The sequence below is a fragment of the Oncorhynchus clarkii genome, chromosome 28, assembly GCF_045791955.1.
Source record: "Oncorhynchus clarkii lewisi isolate Uvic-CL-2024 chromosome 28, UVic_Ocla_1.0, whole genome shotgun sequence".
Lineage (NCBI taxonomy): Eukaryota > Metazoa > Chordata > Actinopteri > Salmoniformes > Salmonidae > Oncorhynchus > Oncorhynchus clarkii.
In genome coordinates this window covers 13,088,230-13,109,663 of record NC_092174.1, presented here as the reverse complement: position 1 = coordinate 13,109,663, position 21,434 = coordinate 13,088,230, and the positions used below count along the sequence as shown (strand labels likewise).

Below are 21,434 nucleotides of genomic sequence, written 5' to 3'. Positions count from 1 at the left end.
TACTCCTTAATCCTCTCTTAAATTCCGTTTTGATCCCTTAAATTGGTGGTGGGCAAAATTAATCTCTGTCCTTCACAGTTTGGGGTGGATAAAGATGTGTGGGCTAACAGGCAGGGCCAGATAAAAATAATGTAGTGTTATGCATGATAATACTTGCGCTCAGATGTTCACTCATTTCCCCATGGGAAAGTAAAACAAGACGCCAATATCAGAGTTAGCAATATCTTTTAATCCACCCCCCTCAGCATAGAATCACTGTTGTACATAAATTAAAAAAAGATTCTCAATTTCACAGGTTCATTTCTCTCTTAAAAACTTCCAGTTTGACCTCCCTCTCGTATCAAACAAAAAAAGCAGATTGTATTATACAAAAATGCAAACCAATTTTCACACAGTGAATTCTCTTACAAAGTCATAAAATGGTGTAATAATGGCTACATCCACATTGGAGGAAGATAATTCTAAACATTCCTTAATGGAGTATAATACATATAAAAACGTATTTTCTTGCTGAAATTAAAACTGTACCTTAATTTAAGAGATATTTTACAAGGGATTAATCATAAAAAAAACAGCCATTGAGTTTTTCCCAAAAGTTAGGAATTAAAATGTGAGACCAAAACAGCAGTAAGAGTTCTGTGGTTTGGGGGAAGAGTTCATTGGCTGTGTGGAGGGGTAGGCAGCAGTTTCACTCAGAAACAAATGAAAGCATGAGACTGACATGAACATCATTGCTATTCCCATAGAAACTATATAATTGTTAATTCTACTCACCTATAGGCTTTCAGAAAGGGACAGTTTACTCCAAAATCAAAGTTTGTTGCACATTTTAGACCTCAAGTGGTTTAACGTTTATTCAAGGTCACGTCCCAAAACATTACACACACACACACACACACAAACACATGGTTTGGGACATGACCTTGAATAAACGTTAAACCACTTGAGATATATATAAACTATATGCCTTAAACCCAGAATGAGTGGAAATGATAGGCACTGAATTATGTTCAGGTAACTAGACTATGTTCACCTTTGCCATTGATTTGGGGATTGAGGCTTATAGCTGGATCTTCACAATAGATGGCATGGAATGTGGCCTCAAGCCAACAGACCACTTTTGATATCTAAAATCATTAGACAAATTTGAAGTGAACTCTCTTGAAGGCTCACAGCTGGAGGGACTTAAGGGTAAGCACATTTTCATGACTATTCTGAAACAAATGAAAACTTGTGTGTGGATGAGTGTGACGCCAAGTTTGACAGTTTCCCTGTGGATGGACAACATGATGCGTCGCCTTGGGATGCGTTACATAGATCACTGTAAGACTGGGAAGTAAGTGATTTCACTCAACGACAGGAAGAAAGAAAAACAAACCCAACTAGTCGATTACATTTTCCCCAGCAGAAACAAATTTTTTGTGCTAAATATTACAAAACATGTGTCTCTGCCTGTCATGTGATTAGTGATGGTGGTGACAAAATGAGTGTGCCAATTAAGATTGCTTTCAATTTGGTTAGGGTGCTTCCAAATGATCTCATACTGTTGGAAGGAATGGCCTAGGACTATTCCTTGAGAATATGAAGCATGCCTTTGACTAAATTAAAGGCTTACCCGGATGACCTCTTAAAAAAAGAGAAAACCCCAACACATTTCTAATATTTCCACACCGTCACCCAGCACAGCGCACTTTACTTTGACAAAAAGACAGTGTACATTTTCTACAATACAACCTAACACACGCACACAAACATTTTTATTGTTGTTGTACATTTTCATCATTAAATTGTGTCTTCTTTCGGAAGCATATTTCAGTAGAGAACTTATCTTTGTTTGAACACAAAAAGATTAAGTGAACACACATCAATGCGCACAGAAGTCCTTCAACTGGGAAAGGATAAAGTCTGTTGGCAACCAGTAGAGAAATAAAATAAAACATTTAGCTGATTCTAAGTAGAGATCATTTAATATAAATGCTGAGCGAGTAGAATAAGAAGTGGCACGTTAATAGTGCTTAGTATATTAATGTATGTATACATACTCATATGTATAAGTGAGTTGTTTACCTAAACAATAAAATATAGCAAAGAGTAGCCCAAGAGGCATGAAGTGTGGTTGAAAAAAAAACAAAAACACCCTATAACTGACCCTGGCCCTCAACACCCATCTACACTGATCGCTGACCCTTTTTTTTCCTGAACCCAAATTATGAAACCCGATCCGTCACCAACATTCCGTGTATTCGTAACCGTTTGAGCACTGGGATCAACCTCTTTGCATTTCAGCGCAGCTTTTTCCTACAATGGCCAATCATGACAATTGTTTACAAAAAGGCATAGAGCTCCTTAAAGAGCATCAGCGATAAACAATTACCATGACAGAACATCAATAATAAAGTAATAATCCAAATAATAAAAAGCATGAGCTGGCGCACACCCAGAGAACATTATTTAGTGTAGAGGTTTTGACTAATGGTGAATAAACTGTAAGCTATAAAAACAAAGTCGGCACACTCCATACGTTTTACCTCTCAGTAATTTATTGGGTAAAAAAAACAACGTTTCGAAAGGCACAGTGATGCCGAAACATTTGTGTTTTTTTTTACCCAATATATTACTGTGAGTTATACATATGGATTGTGCAACTCTTTGTTTTTATAGCTTCCAATAATAATAACACCAGAAAACGATATAGTGAAAAATATCATTAAAAAGATCAAGACTTTGACTAGAGGCTTTTTGAGGGGCAACACACTCTGGCTGCTTGCTTTAAGCCTCACATGTGTGGCCCAAAGTCCTGGGTTTTGAATCCACTAAGATACCCTGAATATGTGTCTTGATACAGACTTGTTCTAAAATGAACTAATAGTACACGGTTAAAAACAAAAAAAGGGATAGGACTTTTTTTTAAGCCTGTAGAATGACAGTTATTTAAGACACTTCGCTACTCTAACGGTTGACATTGACGCACAAACCATTGAAAGGACTGTTTGGCAGACTACAGACACCTTTAACACACACACGTATTAAGAACAAGAGGAGCCAAAAAAATGTGCATATTGAACCATTTTACTTCCCCTCCAATTATGGACTAGCGTTCAGGCAAGCCACACCCCCTTAAATCGCAATTTACGCAAGCAAAAAAACAAACAAGGGAACGCAACTTCATAGAAGTTAAGGAGAACCAATGACAAGATAATCCCAATGGGGAGGCCTTTTCAATGACCAGATAAGGAGCTCTGAGGAAGACGAAGAACAAAAACACCAATCACCCCCTATGATTCAATTCACACTGGGAGGGGATTCAATCTCTCTCGCAACGTGGAAAATGTTCTTCCTGCAGTGTGAAAATGTATGTTGTGTTACACTCCCTGGAATTTGCATTTCCGCACTGCAAGTTCGATTGAATTCCAGCCCATCAAAGTACAAACAAGACATTTCTGCAGCAAGTCACACCCCATCCCACGAGAAGCACATAGTATGTTCCCTTATAGAAAACATGAGAAAAGCTCATTATCAAAAAGATACATTTTGCAATCTTTAAAACAGAATGCTTTGGTTAATAAGATACTGCTTTTCAAGTATGAAACAGACATACGATGTATTCATAAAATGCACTAATAAAAATCAGACTTCTCATGGCGGGTTAAATACGGCATGCGGCTTGAAGCGACATGGTCTTGTTTGGCTTTGAGGGTTGACTGAGCGTTGGTGGAACGCCCCCCCCCCCCCCCCATCTGGTCAACCACGTTTTACGATTCTGGGGGTGGCGTATTCCTGAACACTAGCGGTTACACCTTTATTACTGAACGCCAACAGAACGGTTACTACACTGACTGACCGTTAGTTACCTGTCAAGGCATCAGAAAGAAACAACGTGTCATACCGGGGTGGCAGGAAGTCTAGTGGTTAGAGCGTTGGGCCAGTAACCGAAAGGTTGCTAGATCGAATCCCCGAGCTGACGAGGTAAAAATCGGTCGTTTCGCCCCTGAACAAGGCAGTTAACCCACTGTTCCTAGGCCGTCATTGTAAATAAGAATTTGTCCTTAACTGACTTGCCTTATAAAATATCAGGCTATAATGCATTATAAACAGACACTTACATGATACTTATGACAGCTGACATAACTACGTCGTAACACACCAAGACTTTTGATAGCTATGTTGTACATAAGACCAAAACGACCATAACTTGAGTTAGGATTCGATACTAAATTGGTTACGAAATTGAACGTTTACATTTCACAGCCTTAAAACCATCTTTGGGGGTAATTAAGGTCCCTGCAAGTTGCTTACCCTGGTAACGGGCACAAAAATAGAGGGGGAGAATTGAGAAATAATCCACCCTTCGATACACTACGTGTCTTGGTATGTGATATCTACGTAGGAGGGATAGCCTTCTTTGAACAATTACCATCATCATCTGCTTTTTTTTGACATATCTACTTTGAAAGTCTTTTTTTATAATCCCAGTAAAAAAAAAAAAAACACAAGAGAAATAAATGTCATCAAATGGTTTCCAGGCGATGAAAGTCATAAAAAATAAAGAAAATGCTCATTCACAGAACAAAAAGAAAGAAAATTCATATCACGGCAGATACTGCTCATCCTCTAAATAAAACAAGTATGTGTGTGCATGCTTTAGAACAAAGGCTCTGAGTGTGTGTTTGTTGTGTGTGTCGCAGTGTATATGGTCTAGGAGCAGGAATGGACCACACCGTTCTTCTGCAGATCAGAGCCCCCGGGTCCTGGTTCAGAACACAGGCTAAGCGATGACGCCCTAGTGGTCAGTGACAGCATTGCTCCGCCCACACCGCCATCCTGAACTAGACCGCTGGAGCCATTCGACACCTCACTAGAAACGAGGAGAAAGACGAAGAGAGACAGACGAAACAGAGAGAGAAACAGAGAGGCTTAAAGATCACACAGTTGAAGTCGGAAGTTTACATACAGTGAATTCACTCCAACCTAAGTGTATCACAATTCCAGTGGGTCAGATGTTTACATACACTAAGTTGACTGTCCCTTTAAACAGCTTGGAAAATTCCAGAAAATTATGTCATGGCTTTAGAAGTTTCTGATAGGCTAATTGACTTCACTTGAGTCAATTGGAGGTGTACCTGTGGATGTATTTCAAGGCCTACCTTCAAGCTCAGTGCATCATGGGAAAATCGAAAGAAATTAGCCAAGACCTCAGAAAAAAAATGGTCTGGTTCATCCTTGGGAGCAATTTCCAAACGCCTGAAGGTATCACGTTCAGCTCAAAGAATAGTACTGTGGCGTACAGCAGGTCAGCCACCAGGGGGAGACTCATCGAGGCCTAGTGACAAACATAGTATACATCACGAGGTGATCGCTCCATCTGCTGGACATGCCAGGTCTTGACGGGCTCTCCGGACAGGACTAATTGGGATCTGGTGAGTAATCAAAGGCTGATTGCTCACCAGCTGTGCAAGGCCCATAAAGCTGCCAGAAGGGCAGCACACAAGGGAAAGTAGGGGAAGATTGCAAAGGTATGAGGAGGGAGTTCAGTTTTTGTGGCCGACAGGATACAGCAAGAGCCCAGAAGACGGTAGAGCGGCGAGGGTCTCATATCTTTTTTGATTTATTATTTAAACACCCTTGAAACCGAGCTAATCATACTCTGATCTGTGTAAATGTCTTGACCAAACCCCCTGGTCTGCCACAAGTACGCAAGTATAAAACACCATGGGACCACGCAGCTGTCATACCGCTCAGGAAGGAGACGCCTTCTGTCTCCTCGAGATGAACGTACTTTGGTGCAAAAAATGCAAATCAATTCCAGAATAACAGCAAAGGACCTTCAAAATCAAATCAAATTTTATTTGTCACATACACATGGTTAGCAGATGTTAATGCGAGTGTAGCGAAATGCTTGTGAAAACAAAAAACTGCATAGTTTCCTAGGAACGCGAAGCGAGGCGGCCATCTCTGTCGGCGCCGGAAGTGAAGATGCTGGAGGAAACAGGTACAAAAGTATCTATAGCCACAGTAAAACAAGTCCTATATCGACATAACCTGAAAGGCCGCTCAGCAAGGAAGAAGCCACTGCTCCAAAACCGCCATAAAAAAGCAAGACTTCGGTTTTCAACTGCACATGGGGACAAAGATTATACTTTTTGTAGAAATGTCCTCTGGTCTGATGAAAAAAATAGAACTGTTTGGAGGAAAAAGGGGATGCTTGCAAACCGAAGAACACCATCCCAACCGTGAAGCAGTATCATGTTGTGGGGGTGCTTTGCTGCAGGAGGGACTGGTGCACTTCACAAAATAGATGGCATCATGAGGAGGAAAATTATGTGGCTATATTGAAGCAACATCAATACATCAGTCAGGAAGTTCAAGCTTGGTCGCAAATGGGTCTTCCAAATGAACAATGACCCCAGCGCATACTTCCAAAGCTGTGGCAAATGGCTTAAGGACAACAAAGTCAAGGTATTGGAGTGGCCATCACAAAGCCCTGACCTCAGTCCTATAGAACATTTGTGGGCAGAACTGAAAAAGCATGTGCAAGCAAGGAGGCCTACAAACCTGACTCAGTTACACAGGCTCTGTCAGGAGGAATGGGCCAAAATTCACCCAACTTATTGTGGGAAGCTTGTGGAAGGCTACCTGACACGTTTGACCCAAGTTAAACAATTTAAAGGCAATGCTACCACATACTAATTGAGCGTATGTCACCTTCTGACCCACTGGGAATATGATGCTGAAATAAATTATTCTGACATTTCACATTCTTAAAATAAAGTGGTGATCCTAACTGACCTAAGACAGGGAAGTTTTACTATGATTAAATGTATTTGGCTACGGTGTATGTAAACTTCCAAGATATTATCCTTCAGCATGTCATGTGTTTTACTATTGAGTTGTGTGTCTCCACTCACCCCAGGGCCAGAGCAATCTCCTCCAGCTGGGCCTTGTGGTCCTGCTGGCCATTCTCTGCAGTCTTCGTCTTGTACAGGACCTCATGAGTCACCTGGCTGTCCTGTAGAGACCACATCAACTCACATGTCATGGAGCGGGTGTCTGTCTGTGCACATGTGTCGTGAATGTAATATTCTATAACTGCCTTAATGTTGCTGGTCCTCAGGAAGAATAGCTGCTGCCTTGGCAGTAGCTAATGGGGATCCATAATAAAATACAGACACATGAACACAAACCAGCTATACTACCAGACGACAACATCAATGGAGCCGAAGGAGATGGCTGCCATTTTACGATCCCCTAACCAATTGTCCTATTGTGTATGTTTTTTTACGTTATTTGTAACTTATTTTGTTCATAATGTTTGTCACCGTGTCTAATGACCGAAAATAGCTTCTAGATATCGATTTCTCACCCCATACTGGAGGAATACTTTTTCTTTAACGAGTCTGATGAGAAGAATTTACTTCAGACCCCGACAAGACCTTCATTCGCAGGAGAAAGAGACACCGGGGACAAAGGTCTGGGTGCCTTGTAAGGATCCGATGACGAGCAGGTAATCTCCCTTTACCATTACTCCTATTAGCCAACGTACAATCAATGGGAAATAAACTAAAATCACGTATATCCTACCAACGGGACATTTAAAACAGTAATATCTTATGTTGTTTCACCGAGTCGTGGCTGAACGACGACATCATACAGCTGGCGGGTTTTAAGCTTTTTCGGCAGGATAGAACAGCGGCCTCTGGTAAGACAAGGGGTGGCGGTCTATGTATATTTGCAAACAGCTGGTGCACAAAATCGAAAGAAGTCTAAGTTTTGCTCGCCTGAAGTAGAGTATCTCATGATAAGCTGTAGACCACACTATTTGCCGAGAGAGTTTATCTATATTCTTCGTAGCTGTTTATTTACCACCACAAACCTATGCTGGCACTAAGACCGCACTCGATGGGCTGTATACAGCCATAAGCAAACAGGAAAATGCTCATCCAGAGGCGGCGCTCCTAGTGGCCGGGGACTTTAATGCAGGGAAACTTAAATCCGTTTTACCTAATTTCTATCAGCATGTTAATTGTGCAACCAGAGGGAAAAACTTTAGACAACCTTTACTCCACACACTGACATGCACAAAAGCTCTCCCTCACCCTCCATTTGGCAAATCTGACCATAATTCTATCCTCCCGACTCCTGCTTACAAGCAAAATATAAAGCAGGAAGCACCAGTGACTCGGTCTATAAAAAAGTGGTCAGATGAAGCAGATGCTAAGCTACAGGACTGTTTTGCTAGCACAGACTGGAACATGTTCCGGGATTCTTCCAATGGAATTGAGGAGTACACCACATCTGTCACTGGCTTCATCAATAAGTGCATCGATGACGTCGTCCCCACAGTGACCCTACTTACATACCCCAACCAGAAGCCATAGATTACAGGTAACATCCACACTTAGCTAAAGGGTAGAGCTGCCGCTTTCATGGAGCGGGACTCTAACCCGGAATCTTATAAGAAATCCCGCTATGCCCTCCATCAAACAGGCAAAGCGTCAATACAGGACTAAGATTGAATCATACTACACCGGGTCCGACATTCATCGGATGTGGCAGGTCTTGCAAACTATTGCAGACCACAAAGGGAAGCAGAGCCGCGAGCTGCCCAGTGACAAGCCAAATAGCTTAGAGGCAAGTAACACTGAAACATGCATGAGAGCATCAGCTGTTCCGGACGACTATGTGATCACGCTCTCCGTAGCCGATATGAGTAAGACCTTTAAACAGGTCAACATTCACAAGGCCGCAGGGCCAGACGGATTACCAGGACGTATACTCCGAGCATGCGCGGACCAACTGGCAAGTGTCTTCACTGACATTTTCAACCTGTCCCTGACTGTGATACCAACATGTTTCAAGCAAACCACCATAGTTCCTGTGCCCAAGAACACTAAGGTAACCTGCCCAAATGATGATGCAATCTCTATTGCACTCCACACTGCCCTTTCCCACCTGGACAAAAGGAACACTTATGTGAGAATGTTATTCATTGACTACAGCTCAGCGTTCAACACCATAGTGCCCTCAAAGCTCATCACTAAGCTAAGGACCCTGGGATTAAACACCTCCATCTGCAACTGGATTCTGGACTTCCTGACGAGCCGCCTCTAGGTGGTAAGAGTAGGTAACAACACATCCGCCACACTAATCCTCAACACAGGGGCCCCTCAGGGATTCGTGCTCAGTCCCCTTCTATACTCCCTGTTCACTCACGACTACACGGCAAGGCACGACTCGAACTCCATCATCAAGTTTGCCGATGACAACAGCGGTAGGCCGGATCACCGACGAGACAGCCAATAGGGAGGAGGACAAAGACCTGGCCTGGTGGTGCCAGAATAACAAATCTCCCCCTCAAAGTAAATCAAGACAAAGGAGATGATTGTGAACTACAGGAAAAGGAGGACCGAGCACGACCCCATTCCCATCGATGGGGCTGTAGTGGAGCAGGTTGAGAACTTCAAGTTCCTTGGTGTCTACATCACCAACAAACTATCATGGTCCAAACACACAAAGACAGTTGTGAAGAGGGCACAACAATGCCTATTCCCCCTCTGGAGACTGAGAAATATGGCATGGGTCCTCAGATCCTCAAAAGGTTCTACAGCTGCACCATCGAGAGCATCCTGACTGGTTGCATCAACGCCTGGTATGGCAACTGCTCGGCCTCCGATCACAAGGCACTACAGAGGGTAGTGCGTACGACCCAGTACATCACTGGGGCTAAGCTGCCTGCCATCCAGGACCTCTAAACCAGGTGGTGTCAGAAGGCCCTAAAAATTGTCAGACTCCAGCCAACCTAGTCAGACTGTTCTCTCTGCTACCGCACAGCAAGCGGTACTGGAGCGCCAAGTCTAAGTCCAAAAGGCTTCTACCAGCTTCCAGCTAGAAGACTCCTGAACAGCTAATCAAAGGGCTACCTAGAGCCCTCTTTTACACTGCTGCTACTCTGTTTATTATCTATGCATAGTCACTAACTCTATCCATGTACATATTACCTCAACTAACCGGTGCCCCTGCACATTGACTCTGTACCAGTACCTCCTGTATATAGCCTCGCTATTGTTATTTTACTGCTGCTGTTTAATTATTTGTTACTTTTATGTATATTTTTTACTTAACACTTATTTTTCTTAACTTCTTAAAGCATTGTTGGTTAAGGGCTTGTAAGTAATGTAATACCTGTTGTATTTGGCGCATGTGACAAATACAATTTGATATGGCATAAGGCTAGCAATAACTCTATAGGGCGTTGGGGGCAGGGCAGAATGATTTCACATTGTAATACAGACAACCTACTATTCTCCCATCAATCCATCCCCCTCTCCCTCACCATGTCCATCTCGCGGGTCCTCTTGCCGATCTCCCTCTCCACCTGGTGGAGCTCCATGCTGAGCTGTTCGCTGGACACTGGGGCAGCGCTGCCGGAACCCCCCGCTGGACCAGGCCACTTCCCCCCCTGCTGGCCCTGGTTCTGACCTGGCTGGGAGAGCTGGTGGAAGAGGAGGAGGGAGTCCAGGGTTAGTAAGGTCAGTTTTTCCACCCTACAATTAACCCCATTCTCTACCAATACTTACAAGCTCGGATGCCCCGTACACCAAAAAAATGCTAGGTTTTTTGTCTCTATTTCAAAGCAAAATGTTGATGTTGCCCGTCCTGGATTCTGGTTGAGGGTGTCTACACATGAGTATTACAAGTGTTTGTCCCATCTCTCTGTTTGTGTGTGTGAATACACACCTCCATGCCGTGGATCTGAGACTGTTGGTTGATCTGCTGGTTGACCTGTTGGAGCTCAGTCTTCAGCTGCTCTCTGTCCTGAGTTGGCATAGGCAGCCTGAGAAAGAAGAGAACCGTCAGAATTACTGATAAATGTGAATTAATAGTGGGAAGGAGTGAATGAGTGATTGATGGATGAGAGGATAAATAAATGGATGAGAGGTGTGTTCGGCCGTACCTTTCACTGAAGTGTCCCTGAGAGGAGACAGTTTGGTGGGAGGGGTAGGAGGCTCCGCCCCAGCCTCCGTGGTTCTCATAGGAGTACTCCGCTGTTGGCGGGACAATGATGCGTTAACAACCATGTCTTAGATACTTGGTTCAAATATTGAGACATGCAACGAAAAACGTTTTGCAACTGAAAGCGAAATGAAGTGTTCCTTAAAGGGGTAGTTCACCCAAATCACAAAATGAAATTTGTTTCCTTACCCTGTAAGCAGTATATGGACAAGGTATGACTGCAATCAATGCTTTGGTTTAGGTTACCTGGCACAAATCCCATTAAAGTCATTGGACCGATATTAGCATTTTTTGAGCATCATGTTCAAATAATTTTATATGGGACTTAAATGAGCTTCACAAACAATTTGAGACTTTAGAATGATTTGGACATGTGAGACTGTTAAAATGTTAGCATTTGGAACAATGCCAGGTAAATAAAACCAAAGATTGGATTGCAGTCATACCTTGGCCAAAGACCGCTTACAGGGTAAGGAAACCAATGTGTCATATTGTAATTTGGGTGAACTATCCCTTTAAGTCCAGGCAGTCTCTCTCTGTTTCCTTCTGTTTGGTGCCTAATGAATATGACCGTGATAAAGGTGACAACAGTGAATGGTCAAAGTAAAGTTGCAAGTGCCAAGTGTGAGTAACCTTACCGGCTATGGCCATGTGCTTGGGGTTGGGTCCCTGGGTGGAGCCCAAGGCTTGCATGGGGCCTGTCGTCTGGTAGCCTGTCTTGGAGGTGCGTGAGATGGCCCCGAAGCGCGACACAGTGGGCTGGGGGCCGAAAGGGATGATGGGGTCGTCGTCCTTCACCTCTGTCCCCCGCCTGACCTGGGCATCCATAGAGGGCTCCCCCCGTCTACCTTTACCGTCCACATTCTAGATAGAGAGGGGGGGGTGGGCATTTAGAACGGTCATTTAGCAGGCCCCTTATTTAGTCAGTAACAGTAGCAGGCCCTTCATTTAAAAATAATTTAACAGTCATTCTACAAAGAGACGCGGGAGAGAAAGAGAAATAAACAAAAAGGCTGGGTTGAGAAAGACAGAGTAGGGGCACATTTTAGAATTGAATTGATCAGACGCGCTCATCCAGAGTGAAATACAATAATAAAACAAAATGGAGAGGAAAAGATGGGGCGAAGAGGGAAAGATGGTGCGAAGAGAGGAAAATGAGAGCGAAAGGCCGAGGGGCAATTAACAATTGAACCATTTAACAGATGCTCTCAAACAAAGCCAAGAGGCGAGATGGTGAAGTAAGAAGATTAAAAAAAAGGGAGGAAGACACTAGGTAAAATAGAGCTCATGAAACGTATTGTTCTAATCCTCCTCATCAAGCACAACACTGCTCCTGTGACATCTGAACCAGTAACACGTTCAGACACATACCCGTCTCGCTAAGACCCACCGGCACTATTCCAACTGTCACCACTCACCATCATCTCCATGGCCCCGGGCGCCATGACATCTTTGGGCTTCGAGTCCTTGGTGCCGATGTAGGAGCCGATGGTGTCACAGGACCAGGGAGAGTACTGGCCCGCGTAGTCGGGCTCCCTGCACTTCCCAAAGGCTTTGGAGCTCTCCTCCCCATACTGTGGAGACAGGCAGATGTGTTAGTAACTTACTTGTATATCCATGCTAACTAGGAAACAGCATTTAAACATGCTAAAACATAGGCATTTTAGAAACATGTATATAGGGCGGAATAATATCAAATATTGAATTTTACTGAAACAGGGTCATCGCTAGATAAGATTGTCATAGCTAAAACAGCACCAGAAGCTCTGTTTTGAAACTGTTATAAAAAGACAATGTCATGACATTAAAACTACCAGTGGGGAGCTTTGAAGGCCAACACTAGTCACTCAACAGTTTGTTTCTGGACCAGGCAGAACTGACTTGTGTGTGTTGACCCTGAGTGACATTCGTGTGTGTGTGTGTGTGTGTGTGTGGGGGGGGTCCTCACCTCTGGGGGGTAGTCGCTGGGGAAGGTGTGGGGGAGGGTGGGCGAGGGAGCGATGACCTTCCTCTCCTCCAGCTGGGCCATCAGCTCCTTACGGCGGTGGTGCAAGTAGTCTAGGCTGGGCTGGGAGGAGCGCCCGTACGGCTCCTAACAAACCACAGGACAACATTTCTAATGATTAGTTACAATGAAATATAGTGTACACCAATGGTGCAGGTCGTCCAGACTGGGCTGGGAAGAGTGGCCATACTGCTCCTAGTTAACTCACCTCGGGACACAGTTCATGAGATAACTATTCAATATTAAATACATCTGACTTCTGGCCAACTTCTAACGACACAAATGTCTAACTCAAGGGAGATGCAGCTCATATCTTATGAGTTATCAGACAACTGCATTGTAGTCCGTGTGTATGTTCACCAATGGTCATCAACCTGGAGTTTTACAGGGTTTGCTAGCTTTTTGCTGAGCCCAGTGGCAACACAGCCGGATTCAACTGATCAACTGTTCATCCAGACCTTGGACTGGTTGAGTAAGGTTTTACTACTGGTCTGGTCCAAAAAGCCAATCTACCTTGTAACTCTCTGGGACCAGGGTTGCTGACCACTGTGGAGGAACCAAACTCACTCTGACGTAGGACCTCAAGGGTTGGGGCTGGGCCCCTGGTGGGTAGAATCCTTCTGGGGGGTACCTCTCCCTGGCAGCCTGCTCCTGGTGGTAAGGGGGCCCTTCCAGGGGTGCAGGGCTCATCCGGACCATGTCGTCCCTCTGCGAGGGGTAGGGCTGGGGCGGAGGAGGGGGGCCGGGGTAAGGGCCGTGACGGCCCCGGGTGTCATAGTGGGATGGGGGAGGGTAGGAAAAGGGAGGGCCCGAGTGGGGGGCCGGGTAAGGGCGATCGGGTGGGCCGTAGTCAGGGTAGGGGTCCTGGTAGGAGAGTCCGGCGGGCTCGCTGGGGGGAGGGGGGTTGCGGATGTAACGCTGGGGGGCGTACTGGGGGGGCTGCTGGTAGGGGTAACCTGTGGGGCGAGGGGGAAATGACATTTTCTTCATATTGGTCATTCAACAATATAGGTTCAAAACACAATCAATGAAAGCATTGAAATAAGTAAAAGTAAAAACATGACAAACTAAATCAGATGTTTCAACAGAACAAAACAAGCGTTTAGCAGCCTCACCTTGGGGATACTGCGAGGGGTCGTACTGCGAGGAGGAGGGCGGGGGGCGAGAGTCAGAGTAGTACATCTCAGGTAGCTGCTGCGGGTACATCTGAGGCCCCCGGGGCGCCACGCCACTGGGCATCTGCTTGGGCATGGACATGTGGTCTCCTGGCCCCCTGGAGTAGCCCATGGCATGGGGTGGCTGGGGGTACCCTTGTTTGGGCCCCGAGTCCAGACTGAGGGTAGAAAAACAGTGAGAGTTCTGGATACAATAAATACATAAATCAATCAAGTTTTCGCATCAATGTAAAAAATAATTTTAAAAAGTGTTTATTTAACCAAAACAATATAGCTAAAACACACATTTTCTTCTGTTACAAAATAGATTAACCAAATAGATATAATTATAAGGTTGGCTGAAAGGCGGTGTTTCCCACTCACGAGTCAGGGGGCGATTCCGGGGAGCTGTTGCTCCCGCCGTCCATCTTGGGCTTGCGCAACAGGTCGTAGGTCACAAGGTCGGTGCCACGGGCGATGAGCTGGGGCATGGGGGGTACGGCTGAGCCGTTGGTGAGGGGCGAGGGCTTCCGGGTCACCCCCACGTCCAGAGAGAGTCCATCGTCCGACAGCAGGCCAGATGAGCCAGGGAGGCGAGCTACCAAACGCTTGTTCATTTTACGGTACCTACGAACAGAAAATACAGTTATACTTCTGGCATTGGTGGCTTGCTATAAAACACAAAATACAGTTTTGATTTTACAGTAGCTATAAAAAAACAGAAAAGTCATCCTACCGTAGATTCAAAAATAAAAAATCTACACCAAGGGGAAGAGGTTTTAAAACAGTGCCATTCTAAGTGATCAAACTAAAGAGAGGTTATCAGAGCAAAATATGTTTAGGTCTATTGATTTAAATGGGAAAGAGGGCAGAGAGTGCGCTATTCCATGGTTGTTAGATGTTTATATTTCTGAAAGGGACTTACTTCTCCAGCTCCTCCTGAGAGTGGGCGAAGGTACAGCTGGCTCCTCGAGGACAGCCTCCCTTCTGCTTCATGTCCCGACACATGTAAGTCTTGTACTTGCTGTGCTGGGGGGGCTGAAGAGACACATTTTAGAGTAACCACGTTTCCAGCTACAGTTTTTAATCGACAGCTGTGATGGAAAGTTGCAGTAGAATTTCACACATGCAGAAAGATAATTTGTTTGTTCGACCTGGTGGGATCTTTTTGTGTCTGTAAAATTAATTATGTGAGAAATGGCGTCGGAAATGCATTTCATGTAGACTAGCCTTCACGCACAGCCTACCTGCACTGTAACTGTGAGCTGTTGGCTAGAGAGCACGTGGCAAGACCAGAGTGGGCACATTTGCTATTTAACACAACAGCTTCTGACATAACTGTCCGTAGAGATGAAAATGCGATGGAAACACATTGCACTTTAGAATTTTTTTCAGTACATGAAAACTTGGAAGTGAAATGGTACATTGTGTGCTTTATTTTCTTTATGCAAATTTTAGATACTTTGCCTGAATCTGTCACAAATTGGATGGAAACTTAGAGTGCCTTCAGAAAGTATAAATACCCCTCGACTTATTCCACATTTTGTGTTACAGCCCGAATTCAAAACGGATTCAAATGATATTATTTGCAGTTTTCCTTGTTGAAAACAGGACGTATGTTTTGGAATATTTTTTATTCTGTACAGGCTTCTTTCTTTTCACTCTGTCAATTAGGTTAGTATTGTGGAGTAACTACAATGTTGTTGATCCATCCTCAGTTCTCTCCTATCACAGTCATTAAACTGTTTTAAAATCACCATTGGCCTCATGGTGAAATCCCTGAGCGGTTTCCTTCCTCTCCGGCAACTGAGTTAGAAAGGACACCTGTATCTTTGTCATGACTGGGTGTATTGATACACCATCTAAAGTTAAAATAATAACTTCACCATGCTCAAAGGAATATTCAATATCTGCTTTATTTTTATTTTTGTAATTCAATTTACCAATAGGTGCCCTACATTGTGATGCATTGGAAAGCCCGTGTTTGAAATTCTCTGCGCTACAGGATAGAAGATTCTTCCAGAAAGCCAATATTGTACAAACTTCAAAAATTTGAAATAATTCTGATATCTGTATCTTATCTTTAAAGTAGATTTTGAAACACCTATGCCATATTAAATCCCTTTTTACCAAAGTCCGTTTTGCCACATTATTTGAAACATGACAGGGCAATCAATAGTATAATTGGGAAGTACATTACATTTTGGAATGTTGCACCTAAAAGCAACATTTATATTACTCTATACAGAAAGTAGTCACACCCCTTGGCTTGTAATCGTTAAGGACTGGGGAGTGTTTCAGGATTTTTTTTAAATCCTAGAGGAAAACCTGGTTCAGTCAGTCTGCTTTCCACCAGACACTGGGAGATGAATTCACCTTTTAGCAGGACAATAACCTAAAACACAAGGCCAAATCTACCCTGGAGTTGCATACCAAGAAGACAGTGAATGTTCCCGAGTGGCCGAGTAACAGTTTAGTCTTAAATCTACTTGGAAATGTATTGCAAGACCTGAAAATGTTTGTCTAGCACTGATCAACAACCAATTTGACAGCACTCAAATCAAGTTTTGTTTTTCAAATCCGTTTTGGAATACTGACTGTCCAAACAGCAAATCGTATGTGTGTTCAGACAGCAGTCATTTGCTGACATGGCTACGCTAGTTGTCATAGTAGCGACAGTGCGCACAGTGGTGTAGGCCGATTGGTGTTAGTCCTCTTATCACTCAGAAGTTCAAAATCTGTAAAACAACATGTGGAATAAATCAAAGTGTATGAATACTTTGTGAAGGCAATGTATAAATCCTTTTCTCTCTGACATGTCGCGACCCACTTTGGGTTGTGACCAATAAAGGCTGCTGTAGAGTGAAAGGCGTAGCGGGAAAAGGAGTGTGAGCTACGGTACCTGTTGTGGGTCAGCTCCCTTTTTGCTGTGGTTCTGGATGAAATCTACCAGGCCGTGGACTACAGTCTTCACCGCCACCAGACCTTTCTCCAGCTGCTCCCACGTGGGAGGGGGGGCGTCTAGAGACCCAGAGGACGGAGGGAGATAAGAGTCAATATTTGGCCTGAAGGAGTATAACACAGCATTACAATAGTGAGGCTGATATCTTGGTCGGTTAGGTCAATGATAAATAATAACTCTTAATATCATTTATAGGCACTGTGCTCAAAGTGCTTAACAGCCCCAAAAATTAAAATATTCACACCCCTGAACTTTTTCCACATTATATTACAGCCTTATTCTAAAATGTATTAAATAATTTCCCCCCTTTCAGTCTTCAAACAATACCCCAATGACAAAGCAAAAACAAGTTAACATTTTTGCAAATGTATTAAATATAAAAAACTGAAATGTCACATTTACATAAGAACTCAGACCCTTTACTCAGTACTTTGTTGAAGCACCTTTGGTTGCGATTACAGCCTCGGTTCTTCTTGGGTTTGACGCAACAAGCTTCGCACACCTGTATTTGGGGATTTTCTCCCATTCCTTTCTGCAGATCCTCTCAATCTCTGTCAGGCTGGATGGGGAGCGTCGCTGCACAGCTATTTTCAGGTCTCTCCAGAGAGGTTAGATCGGTTTCCAGTCCGGACTCTGGCTGGGCCACTCAAGGACATTCAGAGACTTTTCCCAAAGACACTCCTGCATTGTCTTGGCTGTGTGCTTAGGGTCATTGTCCTGTTGGAAGGTGAAACTTCGCCCCCAGTCGGAGGTCCTGGAGCAGGTTTTCATCAAGGATCTCTGTACATTGCTCCTTTCACCTTGATCCTGATTAGTTTCCCAGTCCCTGAAAAACATCCCCACAGCTTGATGCTGCCACCACCATGCTTCACTGTAGGGATGATACCAGGTTTCCTCCAGACGTGACGCTTGGCATTCAGGCCAAAGAGTTCAATCTTGGTTTCATCAGACCAGAGAATTTTGTTTCTCATGGTCTGAGAGTCTTCAGGTGCCTTTTGGCAAACTCCAAGTGGGCCGTCATGTGCCTTTCACTGAGGAGTGGCTTCTGTCTGGCCACTCTACCATAAAGGCCTGATTGGTAGAGCGCTGCAGAGATGCAGGTCACTGTGATCTTGGGGACCTTTCAATGCTGCAGAATTCTTTTGTTACCCTTCCCCAGATCTGTGCCTCAACACAATCCTGTCTCGGAGCGCTACGGACAATTTCGTGACATGCACTGCCAACTGTGGGACCTTATATAGACAGGTGTGTGCCTTTCCAAATCATGTCCAATCAATTGGATTTGCCACATGTGGACTCCAATCAAGATGTAGAAACATTAAAGAATGATCAATGGAAACAGGATGCACCTGAGCTCAATTTCAAGTCTCATAGGAAAGGGTCTGAATACTTATGTAAATAAGGTATCAGTTTTTAATTTGTAATATATTTGCAAACAGTTCTAAAACCTGTGTTCACTTTGTGGGGTATTGTGTGTAGATTACTGAGGGAAACAAATATTTAATCCATTTTAGAATAAGGCTTTAACCTAACAAAATGTGGAAAAAGAAAAGCGTCTGAATACTTTCCAAACTAACTGTATATATACAAAAACGTGTGGACCTCTTCAAATTAGTGGATTCGGCTATCAGTCACATCAGTTGGTGACAGGTGTATAAAACTGAGCACACAGTTATGCAATCTCCACAGACAAACATTGGCAGTAGAATGGCCTTACTGAAGAGCTCAGCGACTTTCAACGTGGCACCGTCAAATTTTCCGGATTGACTGACCTTCACGTCTTAAAGTAATGGACTGTAATTTCTCTTTGCTTATTTGACTTGTTCTTGCCATAATATGGACTTGGTCTTTTACTTATCTTCTGTATGCCACCCCTACCTTGTCACAAAACAACTGATAGGCTCAAATGCATTAAGGAATGAAATTCCACAAATTAACTTTTAACAAGGCACACCTGTTAATTGAAATGCATTCCAGGTGACTACCTCATGAAGCTGGTTGGGCGAATGCCAAGAGTGTGCAAAGCTGTCATCAAGGCAAAGGGTGGCTACATGGAGGAATCTCAAATATAAAATGTATCTTGATTTGTTTAACACTTTTTTGGTTACTACATGATTCCATGTGTTATTTCATAGTTTTGATGTCTTTATTATTCTACAATGTAGAAAATAGTACCAAAAAAAGAAAAACCCTGGAATGAGTAGGTGTGTCTAAACTTTTGACTGGTACTGTACATTATTAATATTTAATTCAGTGATTTAAATTATGACCCCAGCCTATTTCAGCAGGCTATTGGGAAACACAAGCACTTCTTACTGCGGAATTGCCTCGCAACTCATGAATACATTGGTCTTAATTTGAACTAAGCAAGCTGCTAAATCGTTCAGTTTACATCTTGCCTACATCTTGTCTAGGCTACTGTCAACTATCTGAAATTAGATGTAGGCCTATCAGGGGCTATAGACTAAATGCTTTTATCTAAGCAAACTATATCTAAATGCAATTACAATCATAAAACCAGATTTTAGTCTGTAGCCTACACCCATTTTAATGAAAAGTCAATCTTGCCAATGGGCCCTGAATGCTGATTGGCTGAAAGCCGTGGTATACTTTTTACTGTTCTATTTACAGTGGTAACCAGTTTATAATAGCAATAAGGCAGCCCGGGGGTATGTGGTATATGGCCAATATATCATGGCTAACGACTGTATCCAGGCACTCCGCCTTTGCATTATGCTTAAGAATAGCCCTTAGTCGTGGTATATTGGCCATATGCCATAGCCCTTGTGGGTTATGACGTAATATAGGAATGTGAATGTGGCAAGTGAAAAAGATCATTCGCCCTTATACAACTCGCCATATAGTTTTCCATCAATGGATGCTGATTAATTTGTTTGACTACTATGATTAAGTAATGTCATAGCTTGCAATATTTATTATTTTGAGGAAAACCGAATTTTGCTTCTAACGTGATAATCCTTAATTGGCTTGATAAAGTTATTGGAAAAGGGTGTATGGCAAATGATCTCTTAATCCAAAAACAACAAAAAAAATCGGGCTACTTTTCAGGCCTCCTGGGAAGGGTTTGACTGGTCATCGAGCTAGATGTTTTTAGCTTGACCTGGCAACCCTGCATGCATATACATTCTTATGGTATATCTTCCCCGTATCATTCATGGTTTTACTAACTCATGGTAAAAGTGTCCTGTAGGCCTACATAATAACCATATACACCCCCTTGCCTATTACTGCCACTCACATACATAAATATACACACACACACACACACACACATATATACATATATAAGTCAGGGCCTAAAATGAACACTCGCCACCTGCAGGTCGATTTTGGCATTGGCAGGTGAGATGTCTATTTCACCAGGCACATCAACGTGTGGTCTGGGCTCCACAGTGCGAGCATGTCACTCGCATTTGTGAATTAAAATAGTCAAGTCTGATCACATTTACAGGATAATGAAAACAGCTACAGTTACATTTAAAGTATGTCTGCAGTTTCGATTCATAGCTGGTAAATTAATCGCACAAAGTCAAAGAACTACGAATCCTATATAGCCTATTCTACCTCACGCTGCAACACTGTCTGGCTGGTTAAGAGCTGAGTGAAAGACTCATTCTTTAGAAGCGGTGCGCACAGGCATAAAAGTTGGTCTAATTTACTTGAAACTAAAGTCTACTGAAGTGAGACTTTGTCCTTGCGTTTCTTGGCTATTTACATTGTTTTGTTCATAAAGGTAGGTTGTTTTTCTGTTGTTTCAATTGTTAGGGAAGAGAAGACAATCCGACTAGTCAGACTCAATCTCACACTTAAAAGGGGCAGGTGAACATTTGTCTCATCTGTGATATTTTGGTTAAAAGACACCGGTCACAAAATGAACTGAAACAACATACCACATTAGTTCTTACGAGTAATTCATGTATTGTTTTAGAAACATTAAAGCTCACTCATTCTCTTTTGTTTCGGTCTAATTTTGGCAACAACAACAAAAAAATCTGGTGAAAGATACGAGTGGTTGGTAGATTTTTAAATCTACCTGTCACAGGGGCTTGTGGACCAAAAAGTTAATTTTATGCCCTGATAAGACCTGGGTTCTATCAGGTGGGGCCTCTCTCTCTATCAGTACTAGCCTAGTTAAAGAAATAAGAAAGCTGCCTGAAAAAAAGGGTAACACACACACACAAGAATGACAATACGGCTTGTGTTTACATAGCCACTCGAAGAACCCAAATCTGATTCTTTCCATATCCGTTCTCCATTTTTTTCCCTGACTGTCCACACTCAG

At 43.3% G+C, this 21,434-nt stretch overlaps 1 protein-coding gene across 1 annotated transcript in view; it reads right to left on the bottom strand.

Moving 5' to 3' along the window:
* Positions 1 to 208: 208 nt before the first annotated feature.
* The window catches only part of LOC139386924 (roquin-1-like), a 38,195-nt gene continuing 16,969 nt past the window's right edge, over positions 209 to 21,434 (bottom strand). The window contains exons 8-20 of the mRNA XM_071132811.1: positions 17,072 to 17,190; positions 15,095 to 15,207; positions 14,554 to 14,796; positions 14,131 to 14,348; positions 13,583 to 13,971; positions 12,959 to 13,102; positions 12,429 to 12,584; positions 11,649 to 11,874; positions 10,952 to 11,042; positions 10,735 to 10,831; positions 10,331 to 10,489; positions 6,906 to 7,006; positions 209 to 4,855 (exon numbers count right to left, since the gene is read on the bottom strand). Of these exons, the coding sequence (XP_070988912.1) occupies positions 4,696 to 4,855; positions 6,906 to 7,006; positions 10,331 to 10,489; positions 10,735 to 10,831; positions 10,952 to 11,042; positions 11,649 to 11,874; positions 12,429 to 12,584; positions 12,959 to 13,102; positions 13,583 to 13,971; positions 14,131 to 14,348; positions 14,554 to 14,796; positions 15,095 to 15,207; positions 17,072 to 17,190 (2,216 nt within the window). The 3' untranslated portion in view covers positions 209 to 4,695. The remainder of the gene's footprint in view (positions 4,856 to 6,905; positions 7,007 to 10,330; positions 10,490 to 10,734; positions 10,832 to 10,951; positions 11,043 to 11,648; positions 11,875 to 12,428; positions 12,585 to 12,958; positions 13,103 to 13,582; positions 13,972 to 14,130; positions 14,349 to 14,553; positions 14,797 to 15,094; positions 15,208 to 17,071; positions 17,191 to 21,434) is intronic.